Source organism: Arvicola amphibius, chromosome 13 (assembly GCF_903992535.2).
Source record: "Arvicola amphibius chromosome 13, mArvAmp1.2, whole genome shotgun sequence".
In the NCBI taxonomy this organism is placed as follows: domain Eukaryota; kingdom Metazoa; phylum Chordata; class Mammalia; order Rodentia; family Cricetidae; genus Arvicola; species Arvicola amphibius.
This window is the reverse complement of record NC_052059.1, coordinates 39,919,541-39,938,012: the sequence shown is the minus strand read 5'-3', so window position 1 is coordinate 39,938,012 and position 18,472 is coordinate 39,919,541. Positions and strand designations below refer to the sequence as shown.

General features: G+C 46.6%; 1 protein-coding gene across 1 annotated transcript in view; it reads left to right on the top strand.

Moving 5' to 3' along the window:
• Positions 1 to 17,870, top strand: part of Rubcnl (rubicon like autophagy enhancer) — a 35,153-nt gene extending 17,283 nt beyond the window's left edge. Inside the window, exons 5-14 of the mRNA XM_038310359.1 lie at positions 2,858 to 2,959; positions 3,362 to 3,422; positions 5,431 to 5,563; positions 6,924 to 7,069; positions 8,075 to 8,139; positions 12,665 to 12,903; positions 13,233 to 13,294; positions 14,419 to 14,572; positions 14,983 to 15,073; positions 16,930 to 17,870. Of these exons, the coding sequence (XP_038166287.1) occupies positions 2,858 to 2,959; positions 3,362 to 3,422; positions 5,431 to 5,563; positions 6,924 to 7,069; positions 8,075 to 8,139; positions 12,665 to 12,903; positions 13,233 to 13,294; positions 14,419 to 14,572; positions 14,983 to 15,073; positions 16,930 to 17,042 (1,166 nt within the window). The 3' untranslated portion in view covers positions 17,043 to 17,870. The remainder of the gene's footprint in view (positions 1 to 2,857; positions 2,960 to 3,361; positions 3,423 to 5,430; positions 5,564 to 6,923; positions 7,070 to 8,074; positions 8,140 to 12,664; positions 12,904 to 13,232; positions 13,295 to 14,418; positions 14,573 to 14,982; positions 15,074 to 16,929) is intronic.
• The last annotated feature ends 602 nt before the right edge of the window (positions 17,871 to 18,472 follow it).

The following is an 18,472-nucleotide window of genomic DNA, read 5'->3' as shown; positions in this document are numbered from 1 at the left end:
TTTGTTTTCCATCACAGAGCATCCCCCTAGCTTTCCTTTCATGTTTTTATCCCTTGCCCAGTGGTCCGCTTTCATTTAGCCAACAATGAACCTGCCGTGTACTTGATGATGGGACTTAGAGGTGGCAGGACACTTTCTGTTGTAGTTAGGGTTTCTATGGCTGTGAAGAGACACATGGCAACTCTTATAAGGAAAATATTTAATTGGGGTGGCTCGCTTACAGTTTCAGAGGTTCAGTCCATTCTCATCATGGCAGAGAGCATGCTGGCTGGCATGCAGGCAGACATGGTGCTGGCTACATTTTGAAGGCAACAGGAAATGGACTGTGACGTTGGGTGATACCTTGAATATAGGAGACCTCAAAGCTCACCCCCACAGTGTGTACACATTTCCTCCGGTAAGGCCACATCTATTTCAATAAGGTCACACTTCCTAGTAGTACCACTCATTGTGAGATTATGGGGGCCAGTTACATGCAAACTACCACACTCTCTTTCCCCAGAGAAGAAGTGTGGAGCTGGGGCCAAGGAGACGAGAGGGCTAACACCTTGCAGAGGTGACAGTCCAGCCCAGTCACTGGTCAAGGGTAGCTGGGAACCCAGAGAGTTCCTTCTGGAGGAAAGGGCGCCAAAGGTAGCAATGAATGCTAACTTTGACACTTTGCATCCATTTCTTAAAACAAGTCCCACGTTCAGCCCTGCCCCCCCCCATGTTTAGTTTCTAGAAGATTTTGTCTTCATCAATTGCCTCCTCTCAGTGGATGCCTCTGAGAGACCTGCACCTTCAGTCCTGAGCTTCTTCTTCTCTTTTTTAAAAAAATATTTATTTATTATGTATACAATATTCTGTCTGTGTGTATGTCTGCAGGCCAGAAGAGGGCACCAGACCTCATTACAGATGGTTGTGAGCCACCATGTGGTTGCTGGGAATTGAACTCAGGACCTTTGGAAGAGCAGGCAATGCTCTTAACCTCTGAGCCATCTCTTCAGCCTCCTGAGCTTTTTTATGTGTCTTTCTGCATCTGTCCAACTTGCCCAGTTGGTGGGTCCCCAGATCCTCCAGGTTAATGCCCTTCCTGTATGGCTTAAAGACACTCCACTTTCTCTGCTTCCCTTAGGACAATCATATGTCTAGCTTCAAGGTGGGCAGAGTTAAGATCTAATTTAACACGGCTACACTATTCATCTAAAACCCCTTCTGGGGAGGAGGGGCGGGAGGCTATGGCTTGACTCTCCCTTTCGTCTGTGTAGATTCTATTGCCAAATAAGATCACATTCACGTGTTCTAGGTGGACACGAACTTCGGACAGACATGACTCAACCCAGCATAATTATGTGCCCTGTGCTATGTATTTCATGGCCAGTTTGGCTTTTTTATTTTTATTTTGCCTCTGTTAATTTTATTTTAAACTTTGTGTTATACTGGGGAATTGTCAAACATACCGCAAAGCAGACAGATTGTAGCCTGTTTCACCCAATTATAGTGAATGAGAGATCCTAAACTAGCTTCCTGCTGCTTTTAATCCTTGAAGCTGCAGCTTTATCCCTGCCACCGGTCCAGTTTCTGTCAGTTGGCAGCTACGCTGTTCTTTCCCCCTTCCTCCTCTTCTTTCTCTTCCTTCTCTCCTCCTTCCTCTTCCCTACAGTCCTCCTCTTCTTCTTTCAAAACTGTCTTACTGTCCACCAGACTGGCTTGAACGTGCAATTCTCCAGCCTATACCTCTCAAGATAAGGTTTCTTTGCATCTCCCTGGGAGTCCTGGAACTCCCTCTGTAGAACAGGCTGGCCTTAAACTCAGAGCTTCACCTGCCTCTGCCTGGGATTGAAGGCGTGCACCCCCACCACCCTGCAGGTGTTCTACTATTGAGCTGTTTGCTGATTGTGGTATTCATGCATATGTGTTTAAACATGTGTGTGATGATGTTGGTGATGATGATGATGATGGGTGTGTGTGTGTGTGTGTGTGTGTGTGTGCAGGTCAGAGGAAAATTTTCGTATCAGGAACTGTCTCCTTCCTTCCTTCCTCTCCTTCCTTTGTACTCTCTTTCTTCCTTCCTTTCTTTTAATATATTTTTTTAAAAAAGAAAACAAACTATCCTTTTTTATTATCCATACCAATCCAAGTTTCCACTCCCTCCCCTCCTCCCATTCCCTCCACATACTCTCCCACTCCACCCCCATCCAATCCTCAGAGAGGGTAAGGTACATTGCTTGGTGGAAGGTCCGAGACCCTCCCTACTATATCTAGGCTAAACAAGGTATGCATCCAAAGAGAATAGGTTCCCCAAAAGCCAGTACATGCAGTAGGGATAAATCCTGGTGCCATTGCCAGTGGCCCCTCAGTCTGCCCCAGCCATGCAACTGTCAACTACATTCAGAGGAACTAGTTTGGTCTTATGCTTGTTCCTTCCCAGTCTTTCTAGTCCAGCTGGAGTTGGTGAGTTCCCATTAGCTCAGGTAGACTGTTTCAGTGGGTGCAGTGGGTGTATCTATCATGGTCTTGACCTCTTTACTCATGTTCTCATTCCTCCCACTCTTAGACTGAACTTTGGGAGCTCAGTCCATTGCTCTGATGCAAGTCTCTGTCTTTTTTTTTTTTTTTTTTTTTTTAAAAACAAGCTCTACCATTGGCCTATTACTCTGTGATTAGCTCACTGACTCTAGTGAGTTCTACCTGTGCGCCCCACCCCCCACTTCCCAGGGTTAGAATTACAAGCTCAAGTTACCATGATCCGCTTTTCCTGTCAATTCTGGGAGCTGCACTTGGGTCCTTGCACAGCAAATGCTTTGCCAACTGACCCATCTCTCCAGCTCCAGTCTCACTTCCTGATGACATCGTCCCTCTTTCTTCTTTCCAGGTTGTGCTGTGCTCCAGGTCAGCCCACTGGCTGAGACACTTTCTGCCTCTCCTGTGGTGAGAGAGGCCTGCAGACATGACTCGGATGAGTTCGTCATGTTAGGTGAGGTTTAGAACCTCCTTGCTTCCAACTCCTTCACATACCACACACCTACCAGCAAACATCACATACGAGGCCATGTTAGGGATGTCTGAGGAAACCTCTCCCAGGATGCGGCGAAGGAGAAGCTGTTTCCTTGTCTCTGGCATCTTGATAATTGTTCATCTTACTTGTAAGAGCTAAACAATAAAAATGCAGATATTTATTAGATCTGCTGTGTGGTTTTGATGAAGTTTATATAAAAATCCTATCTCTGGTGGTTACCTGGAGTCTTGCACTGTTGTCTGTAGGTGGTTAGCCACAGCGGATTTCCTGAATGCAGGCTCCTATTTTTGTATTCTTATAAAATTAACCAAGTGAGACAGGCTAAAAGGCCCTGTTATCCTTTCTTGCATTTTCTTGCAGAACTTGGGGAATGTAATGACGTCACAGAATGCGGCAGACGCCCCTGCAACTCTTTAAAAAGGTACATGTCTTCTTGTGCTTACACACATGGACCGCTGAGGGTTTCTTTGGAGCCACATGTCCACTGTGTCACTGATACTGGATATTGTGACCAGGTTAGCCACAAACAGGGTTCGGGGATGGCTAGCATTAATTGTCAGGTTGACAGAATCCAGAATCACCCAAGTGTAGGGCCCCTCAGCCTGTCTCTGGTGATCATCTTGACTATATTATCTGATGTGGGAAGACCCATGTTAATGGTGGACCATCCTCTGGACAAGGCGAGCTGCACTCTATGGGTGGAGAAAGTGCTGAGTGCGAGCATGCATACATTCACTGTTCTCTTCTGACTGCTTGTGCCGTGTGGTGAGCCGCTTCAAGGTCCCGATGCCTTGACTTCTCTAACACAGTGGACTGTCCCTTGAAGAAGAAGCTAAAATAAATCCTTTCTGACATTCCTAGAGACAGCCTCACAGCAAACACCCCAATCCCCTGGCTCTAACAATTTTCCAACCTCTCCTTCTGCAGTGTTCCCCATTTGATCACAGCACCAAGAGAAGAAACTAATCCAGGAAGACTGTCTAGAAGTCAGCCAGCCACCTTCATAACAGTAGCGTTGTTTGCAATGAATACCCGAGACAACTAACTTACAGAGAGAAAAGGTTGTTTGTCTTTGGAAACTCAAAGACAAGATAGTATCATTGACAGTGAGGGTAGAGTGGCTTGGAATATCATGGCAGGATCAAGGGTAGGGGGGAATGTTCCCCTATAATCCTTTGTGGTTACTGCCCCCAATGATCTACAGACCTCCTGCTAAATTCCACCTCCCCAAGCTTCAGTCATCTCTCTGGGAGCCAATCCCTTAACACCTGGACCTTTGGAGGACACAGCCCATATTCAAGGCCCAGCATCCCCAAAGTCACTGTGTGTTTTATATACGGTGTGTGAAAGGCTATTGTATATGTGTCGTAAGCTTTCTTGTCAGGACCACCAGCCCACAGAGACTTATTAATTATGAAAGCTTGGCCTTGGCTTAGGCTTTTTTCTAACCAGTTCTTACAACTTAAATGAACCTGCTTTTATTAATCTACATTCAAACCACGTGACTTGGTTACCTCTACTCTGTACTGTGTGTCTGACCTCTTCAGTGTCTCCCTTGAGTTTCCCATGTGCCTAGATTCATCCCTCTGACTTCCTCTGCCCAGAAGTCCTGCCTATCCTCTCCTGCCTAGCTATTGGTTGTTCAGCTTTTTATTATACCAATCGCAGCAACACATCTTCACACAGAGTACAAAAATTCTGCAAGGCTAGGCAAGTTTTCCATATGTCTTTGTGCTTCTATTTAAAACAAAATTAGATTTATTTTATGAGTGTTTTACCTGCATGTATGTTTGTGTACCATGTGTGTATCGTGTGCCCATGGAGGTCAGAAGAGAGGCTTTGATCCCCTGGAATTGGAATTATGGATGATTGTGAGCCTCCATGTAGGTGCTGGAACCAAATCCTGGGTCTCTGCAAGAGCAACAAGTGCTCTTAACTTCTGAGTCCTCTCTCCGACCCCTGTGCATTTATTTGTAACCCTGTTTTATAGATGTGGAAGCTAAGGCTTATAAAAGGATGTCACAGTGCCTCCGCCCCTCTTGACAGGGTCTCACTATGTAGCTACAGCTGTCTTGGAACTTGTTAAGTAGATTAGACTGGCCTTGAACTCACAGAGATCCCCCTACCAATGTCACCCCAGTGCTGAGATTAAAGGATGGGTCAGCCCCACAATGCTATTAAACATCAGAAGAAGGATTTGAACTCTGGTTTTCTGACTTTAAATCCAGTGCTCTTTTCAGCCTACCCCAGGTCTCAGTGGTCTTAATAAATGACTCTGCTGATTGTGGATGAACTGTATTGCTTTAGATGCTCAGCTAATAACTATCTTGCACGATGGTTTTCTCAACATACAGTTGAACTCCCAAAGATCCCGGCTGTATACCCTATGTACAGTCAGTTGTCCAGCTTTTCTTTCTCTTGTGTTTCAGTGCAACTTGTGAGTCAGACTTCAGTCCCGCTGGGCTGTTAGCCAGAGAGTTGTTCCGAGGGTTCTGGAAGTGCCAGGTGCTGTCGGAAGTCAATTCTCAACTGCCAGGTTCCCTGAAAGCGGCCAGCTCAGGAGTAAGTATGGAAGCCAGTTGATGTGGAATGAACCATTCTTAATTTCTCACTTGGCCTGCTCTATTCAAATGTTTATGTTTCCTGGGATGGTCTCAAAATGATTGTGAGCACCTATTAAACATCAGGGAATGTACTTAACGAATCAAACTATGGTGTTATTGTTTGGAGAAATGGTCTTGCTGTGTAGGCCAGGCCAGTCTCGAATTTACAGAATCTTTTTACTCCAGACTCCCTAGTGCCGGGATTACAGGCTTGCTGAGATGTTGCGATCCTCCCCAAGTATCCTGAGGTGTTGCTCTCATTTTCCCCTCTTATTACTCTTATTTTAAAGTGCTGGGCAGACCTGAGCAGGGCGGTGGGCAGGGAGGGTCACTGGTGAAGCAGCTGTCACTCATAGCTGACAGACGTGAAAATATGCAAGACTTTACTTGCAGGATATACCGCAAGAACATGAAGCGCCCTGGTGGTAGTAAATGCCAAAAGAAGTGTTGAAAAAACAAAAGTAAAAATTAAACAAACAAAAACACCTCTCTGGAAGGGCCAGGGTGGGCAGGCCTCTAATTCTATCAGAGGAATCAAGCTGACTGGAGAGCTTAGATGGTGACCCAGGTGTTAGCCAGGTGGAGCTAGCAAGGGCGGTCAGAACACAAATGGACGGGTCTGAAGCCCCATGAGCAGACTCAGGTGTGGTGGATAGTGTATGTGTGTGTGTGTGGGGGGGGGAGGGAGCTGGGATTCATGGGAACAGGCTTGAATGATAATGGCCAAATTGTGGAGGTTTCTGGATTGGAGGAGTCTGGATTCTAAATGACAACAGAAAAATGTAAGATTTTACAGTAAGCTGTTGAGCTTTGTAAGTCAGGGTTTTCTGCAGCAAGACCGTGGAAAGGCTCTCTGATTGGCTGCTACTTTTGTCTCTGGAGGCCACTTCTGTCACGGAGTGGCCCTGGTCACAGAGCCCTCCTCACCACATGGGAAGTCTGGGAACAAAGGAGCTATAAATACTAAAACAGGTGGGCCCAGGCGCAGTGGCTGAGAGCACGGATGTTCTTGCAATGTGAGCTCCCAGCTCCTACAGCCGGCGGCTCACAAGGGCAAAGAACTCCAGTCCCAGGGGTTCTGACACCCTCTTCTGGCCTGCACAGGCACCAGGCACACAAAACACAGAATCATAAAAAAAAAAAAGAGGGGGCACTCAGCTGGAGAGTAAAGGACCTTTGTCAAATCCTTCAGATCAGCTAAAACCAGTTCCAAGTTCTGGTGGTAAATTCTTATGGGAAACACACTGAAGAGTTCTTTTCAATTAAGCACCTGGAATGCTTTCTGAGGTCATCCCTGAATCCTCCCACGTGTCATGCAGGTGGAGATTGAAGAGCATGCTGGTGAAGACTTGGACTCTGGTGTGGACACAACACAGGAACTCATGCCTAAGTCTAGGGTCCCAGGGGCTGAAGACTGGGTCCCCCCTCGATTTCAAATCATACTTACCGTTCACACGCCAGTCAAGTAAGTGTGGGTGCTGCCCGGGATGCGGGTTCTACTTGGAACACGTGACGGGACCCACCTGATTCCTATGGAAGCAGATGAAGCAAAACCAATGTACTGGGGGACAAAGGAGAAGATGTTTCTGGCTTTGTTTTGGCGCTCTGTTGTGAGCTTTGGGGATGGGGGGAGGCACAGAGGCGGTCCCATGCGTTAGGAGTGTGACTCTCCCTCCCCAGTTCTGAAAGTTCCCTAACACCTCTAGATCAAATCGGCCCAAAGAGGATTCTAAGTGGCTGATACTGAAACCAAAACCAAAAGCAACGGTTTCAAATGATGAGACCTTTCTCTTTCCCAGACTGGCTAGCATGCAATGGAGAAAAAAACAAAACAAAACAAAACAAAACAAACAATGAATGCGTGCACGTTTTGAGAGAAGAATTTAATCTCGAGGAGATTGTCCATAATTGAGAAATGTAGTGGGACATGAGTAAAATCTTTATTCCATAACATCACAGGCTCTCCGAGACAGCTAAAATTATACAAGAAGGGAGTAAACTTATATAGTGTGCGCATATTTGGCAGGACGCATTGTGTGTACATAGTAGTTCAATTGTGATTTGTCCTGAGAATAGGTAATGGATTGCAGACAAAGGTTACAGGCAACATATTTGAGCCACATGCAGTTTTTCTGTTCTCGTGTTCCCTCATGTGAACTTCAGGGCTATGGAGCAATGTTTCCTGGGCCCCACTGTGCCCATAATTCTAGGTCACCATTGAAATCAGGGCACTGGTGTTCCCAGAACACTCTTCGCAGGAAGGAGCATTTGATAACCTGGCCTTGTTTAACTAGACAACCATATTGGATAAGTATAAAATTCTCTCAAAATGAAAAAAAATGACAAAATTAAGCACCCCACGCCAAGGAGCCCACCATGACGCCTACTGAGGCCGACTGCTTTGTTATCAATGAAAAAATGCTGCCCTGATCAGCTCTGGAATGCTAACAGCTGCCACTTTCATCCTCAGGAGGGACATAGCGGTGGTGGCCCAGAATTTCTTCTGTGCCGGATGCGGGACTCCGATACAGCCCAGTAAGTGTGGGTCAACAGTGCCGATAGGCAGAGCTGGACGGTACATGGTTTTGGTGCGGGACAGGAGATTTTTCGGTGTGAGCATGTTGTGATGGATGTGTGGAAGTGATGCTGTCTTTCACTAGGACACCATCATCATCCACTAAAGCTGCGTGACTAGTGAGGAGCCAGGAGGACCAGCATCCTGGCTGCTTTCTCCGCTAGGCACTTGGAGAACCCAACCACTCCTGATTTAGGCATTTGAACCTATTGCTTCCTCTCCCCAGAATGCCCTTCCTGGAGACTCCCCTATGACTCTTGGCTTCCTTCACATCTTTACCCTCTTTTTTTTAATCCTACTCTTCTTCTTCCTCTCTCCCTCTTCTTCACTTCCTCCTCCTCCTTCTTCCTGTGAATTTTCCCTAGCTGCCCCATGGGATGTACCCACCTGGCCACATTCAGTAGTTTTTGTGCTTCATTCAATCAGTCTCAAGACTGTTTACTCCCAGCATGGCATCCATCCCTAGAATACTCTTAGCTTTATGTACAGATTATTCTCTGTCTCCATCACCAGTAAGCTCCAAGAAGGCAGAGACATTGTTGGTTTTGTTCACTGTTCATCTCCAGCCTCAGGGCCATGCTGGCTCATAGATGATTCCCTCCCCCACCCCAGACACACCCACAGAGTAAACAAATGGCTCCTGGCAAGACTTCTCAGAGAGAGCACATGGTGACTCATTCCTGGGCTGGCCAAGAGCCTGCAAACTTGTCTTACCCGTGAAAGATTTTTAGCTGAGACAGGGCATTTCTTGGTCTCCAGCAAAGATGTCTATTTCAAGAGATTAGAACTGAAAGCAGAACCAACCCCGCTTCTTCTATCTCACTGCACATGAATGTACCACAGTCACAGAGATTTTCCTCAAATGACTCAGTTTTTCTAGCTAGTCTACCAAGAAGCAGGTCTGTTAGTTAATCTGTACATCCTAACGCCATCCAAAATGTCAAATGCATGGCTCAGAAACTACGTAGATATGACCAACTCCATCGATCGTTTGATACCTTCCTAAGTTCACTGAAATTCTGTCAGTACAGTGGGGAATCATGCAGATTCCACCCTCACAGAATCTGCTACTCAGCTTGGAGGGCAAGATAAGGAAAGGGGAAGGCAAGACTGCTGTGGAATTCACAGCGGAGAAACTTAATCTGAGGTGGAGGTGGAGAGGAGAATGAGAGGTTTCATAAGGAGGTGATTATCTCCAGGACATGGGGTACTCAGCACATGCAAAGGGCCTGGGGCCACTGGGAAGGTGGCTGAGGAGAAGGAAACTCTGCAGAGGAGGTGCAGAGTAAGTAGGTGACGTCATCTACCGAAGCGATCTAGCGCTTCTCCTGAAAACTTTGTCTGATTCTGATTGTTTCCACTTTGAATTCTGAGATCGTTTAGACTTACAGAAGAGTTTCAGAAACAGTGCGAAGGGCTCCCAAGCCATCTTCCCTAGCTTCTGTCAATGCCAATCACAGGGCAATCATTACACCTGAGATGTTAAGTCTGGCTCAATCCCCTCAGGTTAACTTCAGACTTTACCAGATTTCAGAAGACGGTGGCCCATAGTCTTTATCCATTTCAGAGTTCAGTCCAAAATTCCACATTCTGTTGACATTCTTCCTGAGTCCCCCTCCAATCTTACATACAGGCCATTTAACCTTCTACCTCTGTGCTGGCTGGTCTTCTGTCAACTTGACACACAAACTAGAGTTATCTGAAAGGAGGGAACATTAATTGAGAAAAAGCTCCCTAAGATCCAGCTATAAGGCATTTTCTTAATTAGTTAATGATTGGGGAAGGCCCAGTCCATTTCGGGCGGTGCCATTCCCTGGGTTGGGGTGGTCGTGGGTTCTATAAGAGAGCAGGCTGAGCAAGCCATGAGGAGCAAGCCAGAAAGCAGCGCCCCCTCCATGGCCTCTTCATCAGCTCCTGCCTCCAGGTTCCAGTCCTGCTTGAGTTCCTGTCCTGACTTCCTTCAATGATGAGCTATAATGCAGAAGTGTAAGCCAAACAAACCCTTTCCTCCCCAACTTGCTTTTTGGTCATTGTGTTTCATTGCATCAATAGAAACCCCAACTAAGACAACCCTGTACTCAACATTCTAAAAGGAAGGATTGTAGGTAGTTATCACAACAAAATAGCAACAGCAAGTCCCACTATTATCTCCTCTGGTCCACTCTCCCTATCTGCCAGACATCATCATGTATGGCTCAGGTTCCAATTTAAATTTTGCATAGTGCATCTAGGTACTATTTCTCTCTGGTCAGCTTTATCCGAGAACTGCAGTCTCCAATATGGCAGCTGCCTGCCCATGTGGCATCATAAACTCAAAGTCAATTGAAATTTAAACTTCAGTTTCTTAGTCACCCTTGGCCCATGTCATGGCAGCCGTGTGGGACAACAGTGCATCACCATGTCTTCAAAAGGTTTTGTTTGACAGCCCAATTCTAGAATCATTTTCCATGTCACTGACTCTGTGAGATAGAAAACAGCTGTGGAGCCGGCGGTGGTGGCACACGCCTTTAATCCCAGCACTCGGGAGGCAGAGGCAGGCGGATCTCTGTGAGTTCGAGACCAGCCTGGTCTACAAGAGCTAGTTCCAGGACAGGCTCCAAAGCTACAGAGAAACCCTGTCTCGAAAAACCAAAAATCAATCAATCAATCAATAATAAATAAATAAATAAATAAATAAATAAATGAAAACAGCTGTGGGAGGGGGGTTTCTAACTCCAGTTCTGCTGAATTGGGGGGGGGGCAGGGTTTGAGGTTTGGAGCAGAATTACATGATCCCTTAGCAGCCCCCTAGACAGTGACCAGTGAAATGGCTCCAGGAACTTGCCAATGCCCCCCAAGGGAGTAAAAGTCACCCTGGCTGAGAGTCGCTGGTTTAGGAACCTTCCATTTTTCTGCCCTAACAGTCTTAGGAAGAGTGATGACATCATCCGTGCTGTACCCATGACAGCACAGTGGGCATTCAGTGAGGCTTGGTGAGTGGATGAGTGAATGGATACTGAGATGCTGGGGGCTTAGATGTTGGGGAGATCTGGGTTATATCAGGAGGAAATTACTGCTCCCTTATATCCTTCTGTCTCTTCCCATCATGGCAAGTCTGATCAGGGATGAGGGTTACCAGGGCAGAGTCTGCCTTCAGGTGGCACGCAGAGTACTGTGCTTTTGTAATTGGTTTTGTTGGAGATTTCACTGTTTAGCAAACCTCTCCCCAAAGGATAATTCAGCAAGTGCAGAGACATCGGCTCTTCCTCTTCCCCTTCAGCACCAGAACCCAGGGAGGAGCAGGATACGCTGGCTATACACTGGATGTCAACTGAGCTTGCCTGTTCACTGCCTGGGTGTCCCTACGGTGACACTTGTCTTCACTGTCCTGTGTTTTCCTTAAAAAGAGAACACAAGCTCCTAAGTCACGGAATTATGAGCATAGAGTGACATATATTAACCTATAACCAGCTTGGGGAACAGGTTAAGTGCCCAGAGGAGACTCATTCCTGCCATTCTTCGAGGCATTATTAGGAACATGGCCATGGGTGTCTACAGTGTGCTAGGGCGTTAGTCACCGCCTTCCCACCCATTCTATTGTTCTTTCTCACCATGCAGCTAACAGACATAAGAACTAGAATCACACCTTGTGCTATCTCGACTACATAGAGGCACACATCAAAGCAGGAATGGCAAACACCAAGAGTTGGCTCAGAGGGACGGCTGCACGGGAGACTTGGGCTGTGTTGTTTTCCTTCTTAGCCCAGGTTGTGAGGACACCATAATGTCACCGCCATCCCTACATCTTTTATGCATCAAAACATTTTATTAGAGAGATTCCAGAAGCACTATGTGTTTGTTTTAGCAGATTCAAAAGTGCAAGAAATAAGTAGTTTTCCCCATGGCACAGAGATGTGCATCGTTAGCTTTCTGGGGGGAAGGTCTAGGTACTCTCTCTGTGCCCTCCTCCGTGATTTATAGTCTAGGTACTCTCTGCCCAATCCCTAAATTTATATTTTAAAAAAGGAAAAAAAAAAAAAAGCCCTTCGGCCAGCTACATCCTAACACCATGAGTACCCCGCTTTAGACTGTGATCTTCATATGTGGGCTATCCCCAATGTCTCTGGGTCGCAGTTTATTAGCCTAAGAGATTCTGAGCTGTCTTTGGAGTTCCTGTCAGTAGCAGGTGGCATCTGCACACTCCACCAGATTCCCAGACCCCACACGAAAGGTTCTCGCTGCACTGTGATTCACAGAGCCCGTTTTCCAAGTCCAAAAGTGTTTGGGAGGATTCCGTTTCTCTGGCCTCTGTCTCATCCCTGCAAAGTCACAAATGGCTGTAGTGAAATCCCCATGCCCATGTCCCAGCAATGCTGTCTGGCTGTTGAACCTGGCTTTGCCACTGTGGGCAGTGGTCTGAGTCTGAAGCCGGCGTAGGAGTGGGGAGGTGGCGAAGGGCAGGTTCCTAGCATCATGAACATGGTCTCACCCTCCTGCCCTCCACAGAGTTTGTGAAGCGGCTCCGGTACTGTGAATATCTGGGCAAGTACTTCTGTGACAGCTGCCACTCATTGGCAGAGTCCTGGATCCCTGCCAGGATCCTGACGATGTGGGACTTCAGGAAGTACCCAGTCAGCAACTTCTCGAAAAGGCTACTAGACAGCATATGGCACCAGCCTGTCTTCAACCTGCAAGGCGGGCACCACAGCCTCTATGCAAAAGCCAAGGAACTGGATAGGGTGAAGGTGAGCGGATGCCTCCATGGAGGAGGAAGCAAGGGTAGGAAGAGGGCTCCCCCCATAGGAGGAGATGCCTGTCACTCTGGTTTCAGAGAGTCTCCCGACCCTCAACAAGGCAGATAGGCTGTGGAGTGAATGGTCTCTCACCTGCGGGGGCCCAAGGCTCCACAGAACCTGCGTCCATTCAGGATGCTGGATCCCAGGATTCAGTTATGTTTCCTTGAAAGTTGATTTTTGCTTACCAGCATAGTATTTCAAATAACTTGAAGGTTTGCCATGTTCGTTGCCAGTGGCCACACATCATCTCATTCTCAGGGGTTGACTTCTTGCCTTAGGACATCCGGGAGCAACTGTTTCATATCAAGAAGCTGTTGAGGACTTGCAGGTTTGCTGACAGGTAAGATCCCCAGCGGGAACGCTCTCCCCACTCCCAGCTCAGGTGTGCTTCCTTGCCTGGCTGCCACAGTTCCTCCAACTCCCTGGAACCTTTTATTCTTGACCCCCAGCACTGAAGTAAACAAACAAAAATGAGTCTTTTTAATACAAAAAAAGGACAGGAAAAGGATAAAGTAAATACCTTGTGGCTAGAGTATATACAGAATATAAATATATGCAATAGATTGTGCTGGACCCCAGCAATGGAGTTGTATTGCCCCACCCACTTTCAGTGCACAGTCCATGGAGATTGAGGGTGTTTCCAATTGTGTTGCCACCACCACGGTCCATCTGCAGAACTCCTGCCTCTTGCAAAACCCCATCTCTGTAGCCATTCCACCGTCCCTTTCTCTCCTCTTGCATCCCGGCCCCTGGCAACCCACATTCTTTCTCGATGAATTTGACCACTCTAAGTACTTTACGTATGTGGTTCATAGAATAAATGTCCTCTTATCACTGGATTATTTCACTTCCATGTTGTCAGGGTCCATCCACATAGCCCCATGTGTCAGGACTCCAGCCCTTTTGAAGACCGAGTAGCATTCGGCTGTGTGTGCATATTGATTTTTTTTAAATCCACCCACCAAGGGATAGGCTGCTGTCTGTCTCTTGTGAGTAGTGGTGTGAGGGTTTCCAGGGCCTACGAAATGCCCCTCACGTAGAGGCAGGATGCATGTCTCACTGAGTGAGATCATGGCTTCCCGAAACTACTTCTCAATGCTTACCCGAGGGCTATTCTTACAGAGATGGGAAGAAATTTAGTTAAAATATACATTTAAAATAAGAAATAACATAGAAACCTACTAGGTGTTCAGTAATAGGAGGATGGTTAAATTTACATCACAGACACATTATCAAAAGCAAAAGGTCAGTAAAGGCTGAGACATGAATTTATGGGTAGAGATTTTATGTGTGTTTATGTGCATGTGCAGACCAGAGGTTGGTGGTGGGTGTCTCATCAATAGATCTCCTTATTGTGCTTACAAAACAAGCATTCTAGTGACTGAGCCATTGCCCCAGCCCCAAGAGAGCCTTTTAATTGGGAAAGAGTGTAGGTGACTCAGGGAACTGTCTCCTCTCTGGCAGTGTGCTGAAAGAGTTTGAGCAGGTTCCCAGCCATCTGACTGGTGAATGCCATCTGTTCTCCATGGAGGACCTCCTCAGGACCAAGAGAGGACTGCTGGCACCCTTGCTTAAGGACATCCTGAAGTCTTCTCTTGCCCACGTGGCCAGCTGTGAGGTGAAGGATCCCCTGGGACAGGTTCCTTTCCTAGTGCCAGGATCTAGGGAGGGAGACGCTTCTCATTTGACTCTTGATCACATCTAACTTTCCCCGCCCTGAGCAGGGAGAGCATTGAATCAGACAGAATCTTGTATTAGCTAACCAAAGCCTCTCTGCTGGGATGCAAGATGGGACCCTGTAGCTTCTTAGTTTGAATGCCCACACTCTGTAAGAGGCCACTCTGCCCTGAAGCAGCATTATAGAATGTGGTTTTTCTTCTTGTTGTTGTTATTCTGATCCATTGTCCTAAAGGCTAAATGCATAGACACTAACAATTGAAGCTTCTACGGTTCTGTGTAAATGGTCGCCCAGTCTGGCCAGCACCAGCAGCAGTGTCAACGTGTGACCTTAGATGCCTTCTTTTGCAGCTGTGCCAGGGAAAGGGCTTCATCTGTGAGTTTTGTCAGAGTACGACCGTCATCTTCCCGTTCCAGACCATGACTTGCGTAAGATGCCCAGGTACTTTAATAACATCAGCTTCATAATCCCTTAATAGCCAAGTATCTAAAATCCCAATACTAACTTCAACCAAATGATGCCTCAGCCCCTTATCTCCATACAGGGCAGTGATGCAGTGTGCGTTCGAGGGTGGATTGGAGGCGGTAAAGCTTGGGGTCCACAGCAAGGCATATTTTGCAGAGAGGGATAAAGAATGATATTTCTTGGGGTGTTGGATGGAGAGGATAGTCCCAGTTTGACCCATTGCCACCCACCACCAGTTTTTACTAGATTACAATTCCACCCAACTCTGAAGGGTTATCTCTGTTCTTAAAGCGTAGTGGTGGAGTGAACCTGTTGTTACAGAGACTGTCTTAGTTAGGGTTTCTCTTGCTGTGAAGAGACACAGTGACCACAGCAACTCTTACAAAGGAAGACATTTAACCAGGGTTGGCTTACCGGTTCAGAAGTTTAGTCTATTATCATTATGGTGGGAAGCAGGGCAGTGTGCAAGCAGAAGCTTGGTGCTGGAGAAGGAGCTGAGGGCTCTATAATTTGATCTACAGGCAGCAGGAGACTGTGTTCCATACTGGGTGTAGCTTGAGCATAGGAGACCTCAAAGCCCACGCCCACAGTGACACACGTCCTCCAACCAGGCCACATCTCCTAATAATGCCACTCCCTGTGGTCCAAGCATTCAAACACATGAGTCTATGGCGGGGGGGCATACTTAGTCAAACCACCACAGAGACAAAATGGCTCTCAAAGTCTAAAACATTTGATACTGGCTCTTATATGTACGTGTGCATGTACGTTCATGTGTATGGGCCAGTGTGTATGCATGTGTGTGGAGGCCAGAAGCCACCCTTGGGTGTCATCTCTCAGGCACAATCCATCTTTGTTTCTGAGACAGGGTCTCCCACTGGCCTCGAACTCACCTAGAATATGCTAGGTTGGTCCACAGTCCCTGCAATCCTCCTGTCTCTGTCATCTCAACACTGAGTTACAGGCATGTGCCACCACACCCAACTTTGTATGTGGGCTCTGGGCGATTGAATCCAGGTCCTCATATTTATGTGGCAAGTACTTTACCAACTGAGCTATCTCCTGGTCCTAATTATTTGTCTCTTTACAGATGGGGCTGTTGCGGGAATCCCATGCTCTCTAAATTCTGTTGCGTGCGTGGGAGGGATGTTCATGGGGAACCCTTTCTTCATATTTTATGTCAACATGGCCTCTTCTCAGGATGTTCTAGTCTTGCAGACAAGTTCCCCAGAAAAGAGACTTCAGCCTGGGATTTCCAGGCAGGCCCGTGGGGATATGAAAATAGCAGACCTGGACAGGGGCACTATTGCATAGTGGTAGGCTTCAAGAAGCCCGGGGCCATCTTACAGAGCTCTGGGTGGCAATGGGGGTAGCTGTTCAGCATTGTCCCAGCTTTCAGAGATAGCTGGGTCTTCAAACTTCACAGCAACCAGTGACTGGATTCAGGCTAGTGCCAAGAAAAGAACATGACTTGAGATGAGGCAGCTCTGTCCGCTTAGAGACATTTCAGGAGCATGGATGCCACCTCGCAAGAGCCATCAGCCACCAAGTTAAGATGAGGGGAACTGTCCCTAGTGCTTGGGCTGATCTGGAAGTAGGTGGTATCGACCACATCCACCAGGCTCCTGAGCCTCATTCATAGTCAAGAACAGTTGAGTCACTGATAGCCCTGAGAGTTTTGGCAGGGTTGATTTTTTTTCCCTATAAGACCCTGTGTTCTGGACTCAGGGTCCCAGCCCCTCCCTAACCCCACACCACCACGGGAACAAGTATCTATCTGTATGTGAGAAATTAAGGAGCACATTTCTGACCACTGGCCCCCTTGCTTGCAGGGTGCAGGGCTTGCTTTCACAAACAGTGTTTCCAGTCTTCGAGATGCCCCCGCTGTGCCAGGATCACAGCTCGGAGACAGCATCTGGAGAGCTTGCCCTCTACGGGGACATGACGGCCCTGAAGCATTTGTTCAAAGCGATTTATGACCATACCAAATTGTGTCTGCTCCTGGTAACATTGTTTCAGATACTAAGTACTTTATAGTAAGGGAAAGATGAAAATAATTCCCCTCTTGTATATATTTAATGCTTTCAAGAACTATGGAAGTTTTGTTACTAGGCATAAGGTTGTTGCTAAAGTTTTGTTTACAAATGTTTGACTTTTTATTTTTTATTTTTTGCTGCTACTGGCTGTTTGTAAAAAAATTCTTTTTGTATTTAAGTTGTAGAGGGATAGCTGTTTTAAGCTAAAAACAGAACCTATTTTTTTATGAACTGTAACTGACAAGGTGAAATACTTAGTTCTGCTTCCTTCAAAGTTGCTTGTGAAATGGATTGGCCCCATAAGGGAACACAGGACAACAAGAATTCTGTTTGGCCAAGCTTTTGTTTCTTCAAGAAAAAGACTTCTATTGGATGTTACCTCATGAGTGTGTCAGTCTTCTGTTTTATTTATCCCACGATGTGCAAGGAATACAAGGCAACTCTGCTCTTAGGTTCCCTTTTAGAGGACTGTTTCAGCCACCCACCTGGGTCCTGGTGAGATGTTATTTGGAGCAGGTGCCTATAGGTGGCGCTGTTTCAAGAGCATACATTCAGCCCCTTAAGCCGGCTCTGTCCCATGCTAGCCTTGACGTCTGTGCTAAACCAAGGGAGCCAGAGGGGAGAACTCCATTCCACCTCTTCATGGTGAAACTTCATGGGTATAAAAAGAACAGAACACAGAGAATCTGAAAGCGGAGCACGAAGGCCTGTGCTTGTAATCCCAGCATTTAGGAAGAAGAGGCGAGATTAGGACTTTCTAGATTAACAGAAAATCCAAGGCCAGCCCAGGTCACATAAAACCTGTACCTTTTTTAAAAAAAAAATCTTAAAGAGAATTGAATTTTAAAAACAAATAAATTTGGATAAAATATTCCTTTTCATTTGTTTGGTTTTTTCATTTGCTTGGTTTTTGTTTTATGAGACAGTTCTTCCTTTTTTGTTTGTTTGTTTTTGAGACAGGGTTTCTCTGTAGCTTTGGAGCCTGTGCAAGCTGGCCTTGAACTCACAAAGATCCTCCTGCCTCCTGAGTGCTGGGAGTAAAGGCACAAAAGACAAGTTCTTCCTATGAAGCCCTGGCAGACTTCGAACTTGCCTCCCATCTCCTGAGTCTTGTCCCGTCTCCCTCCTGTCTTGTCCTGAGTACTGGGACTAGAGGGGTATGTCTCAACACCTAACAACAAAAGTACTCTTAAACTCTTGACAAACATACGCTCTCAATCATAACCTTAGAATCGTGACATCCATTACGATGCGTAGGAATGACTTTTCTCACACCTGTGGTAAAATGCCTGCTAGAGCCAACGTAAGGGAGGGACCACTATAACCTCGTGGCTTAGGT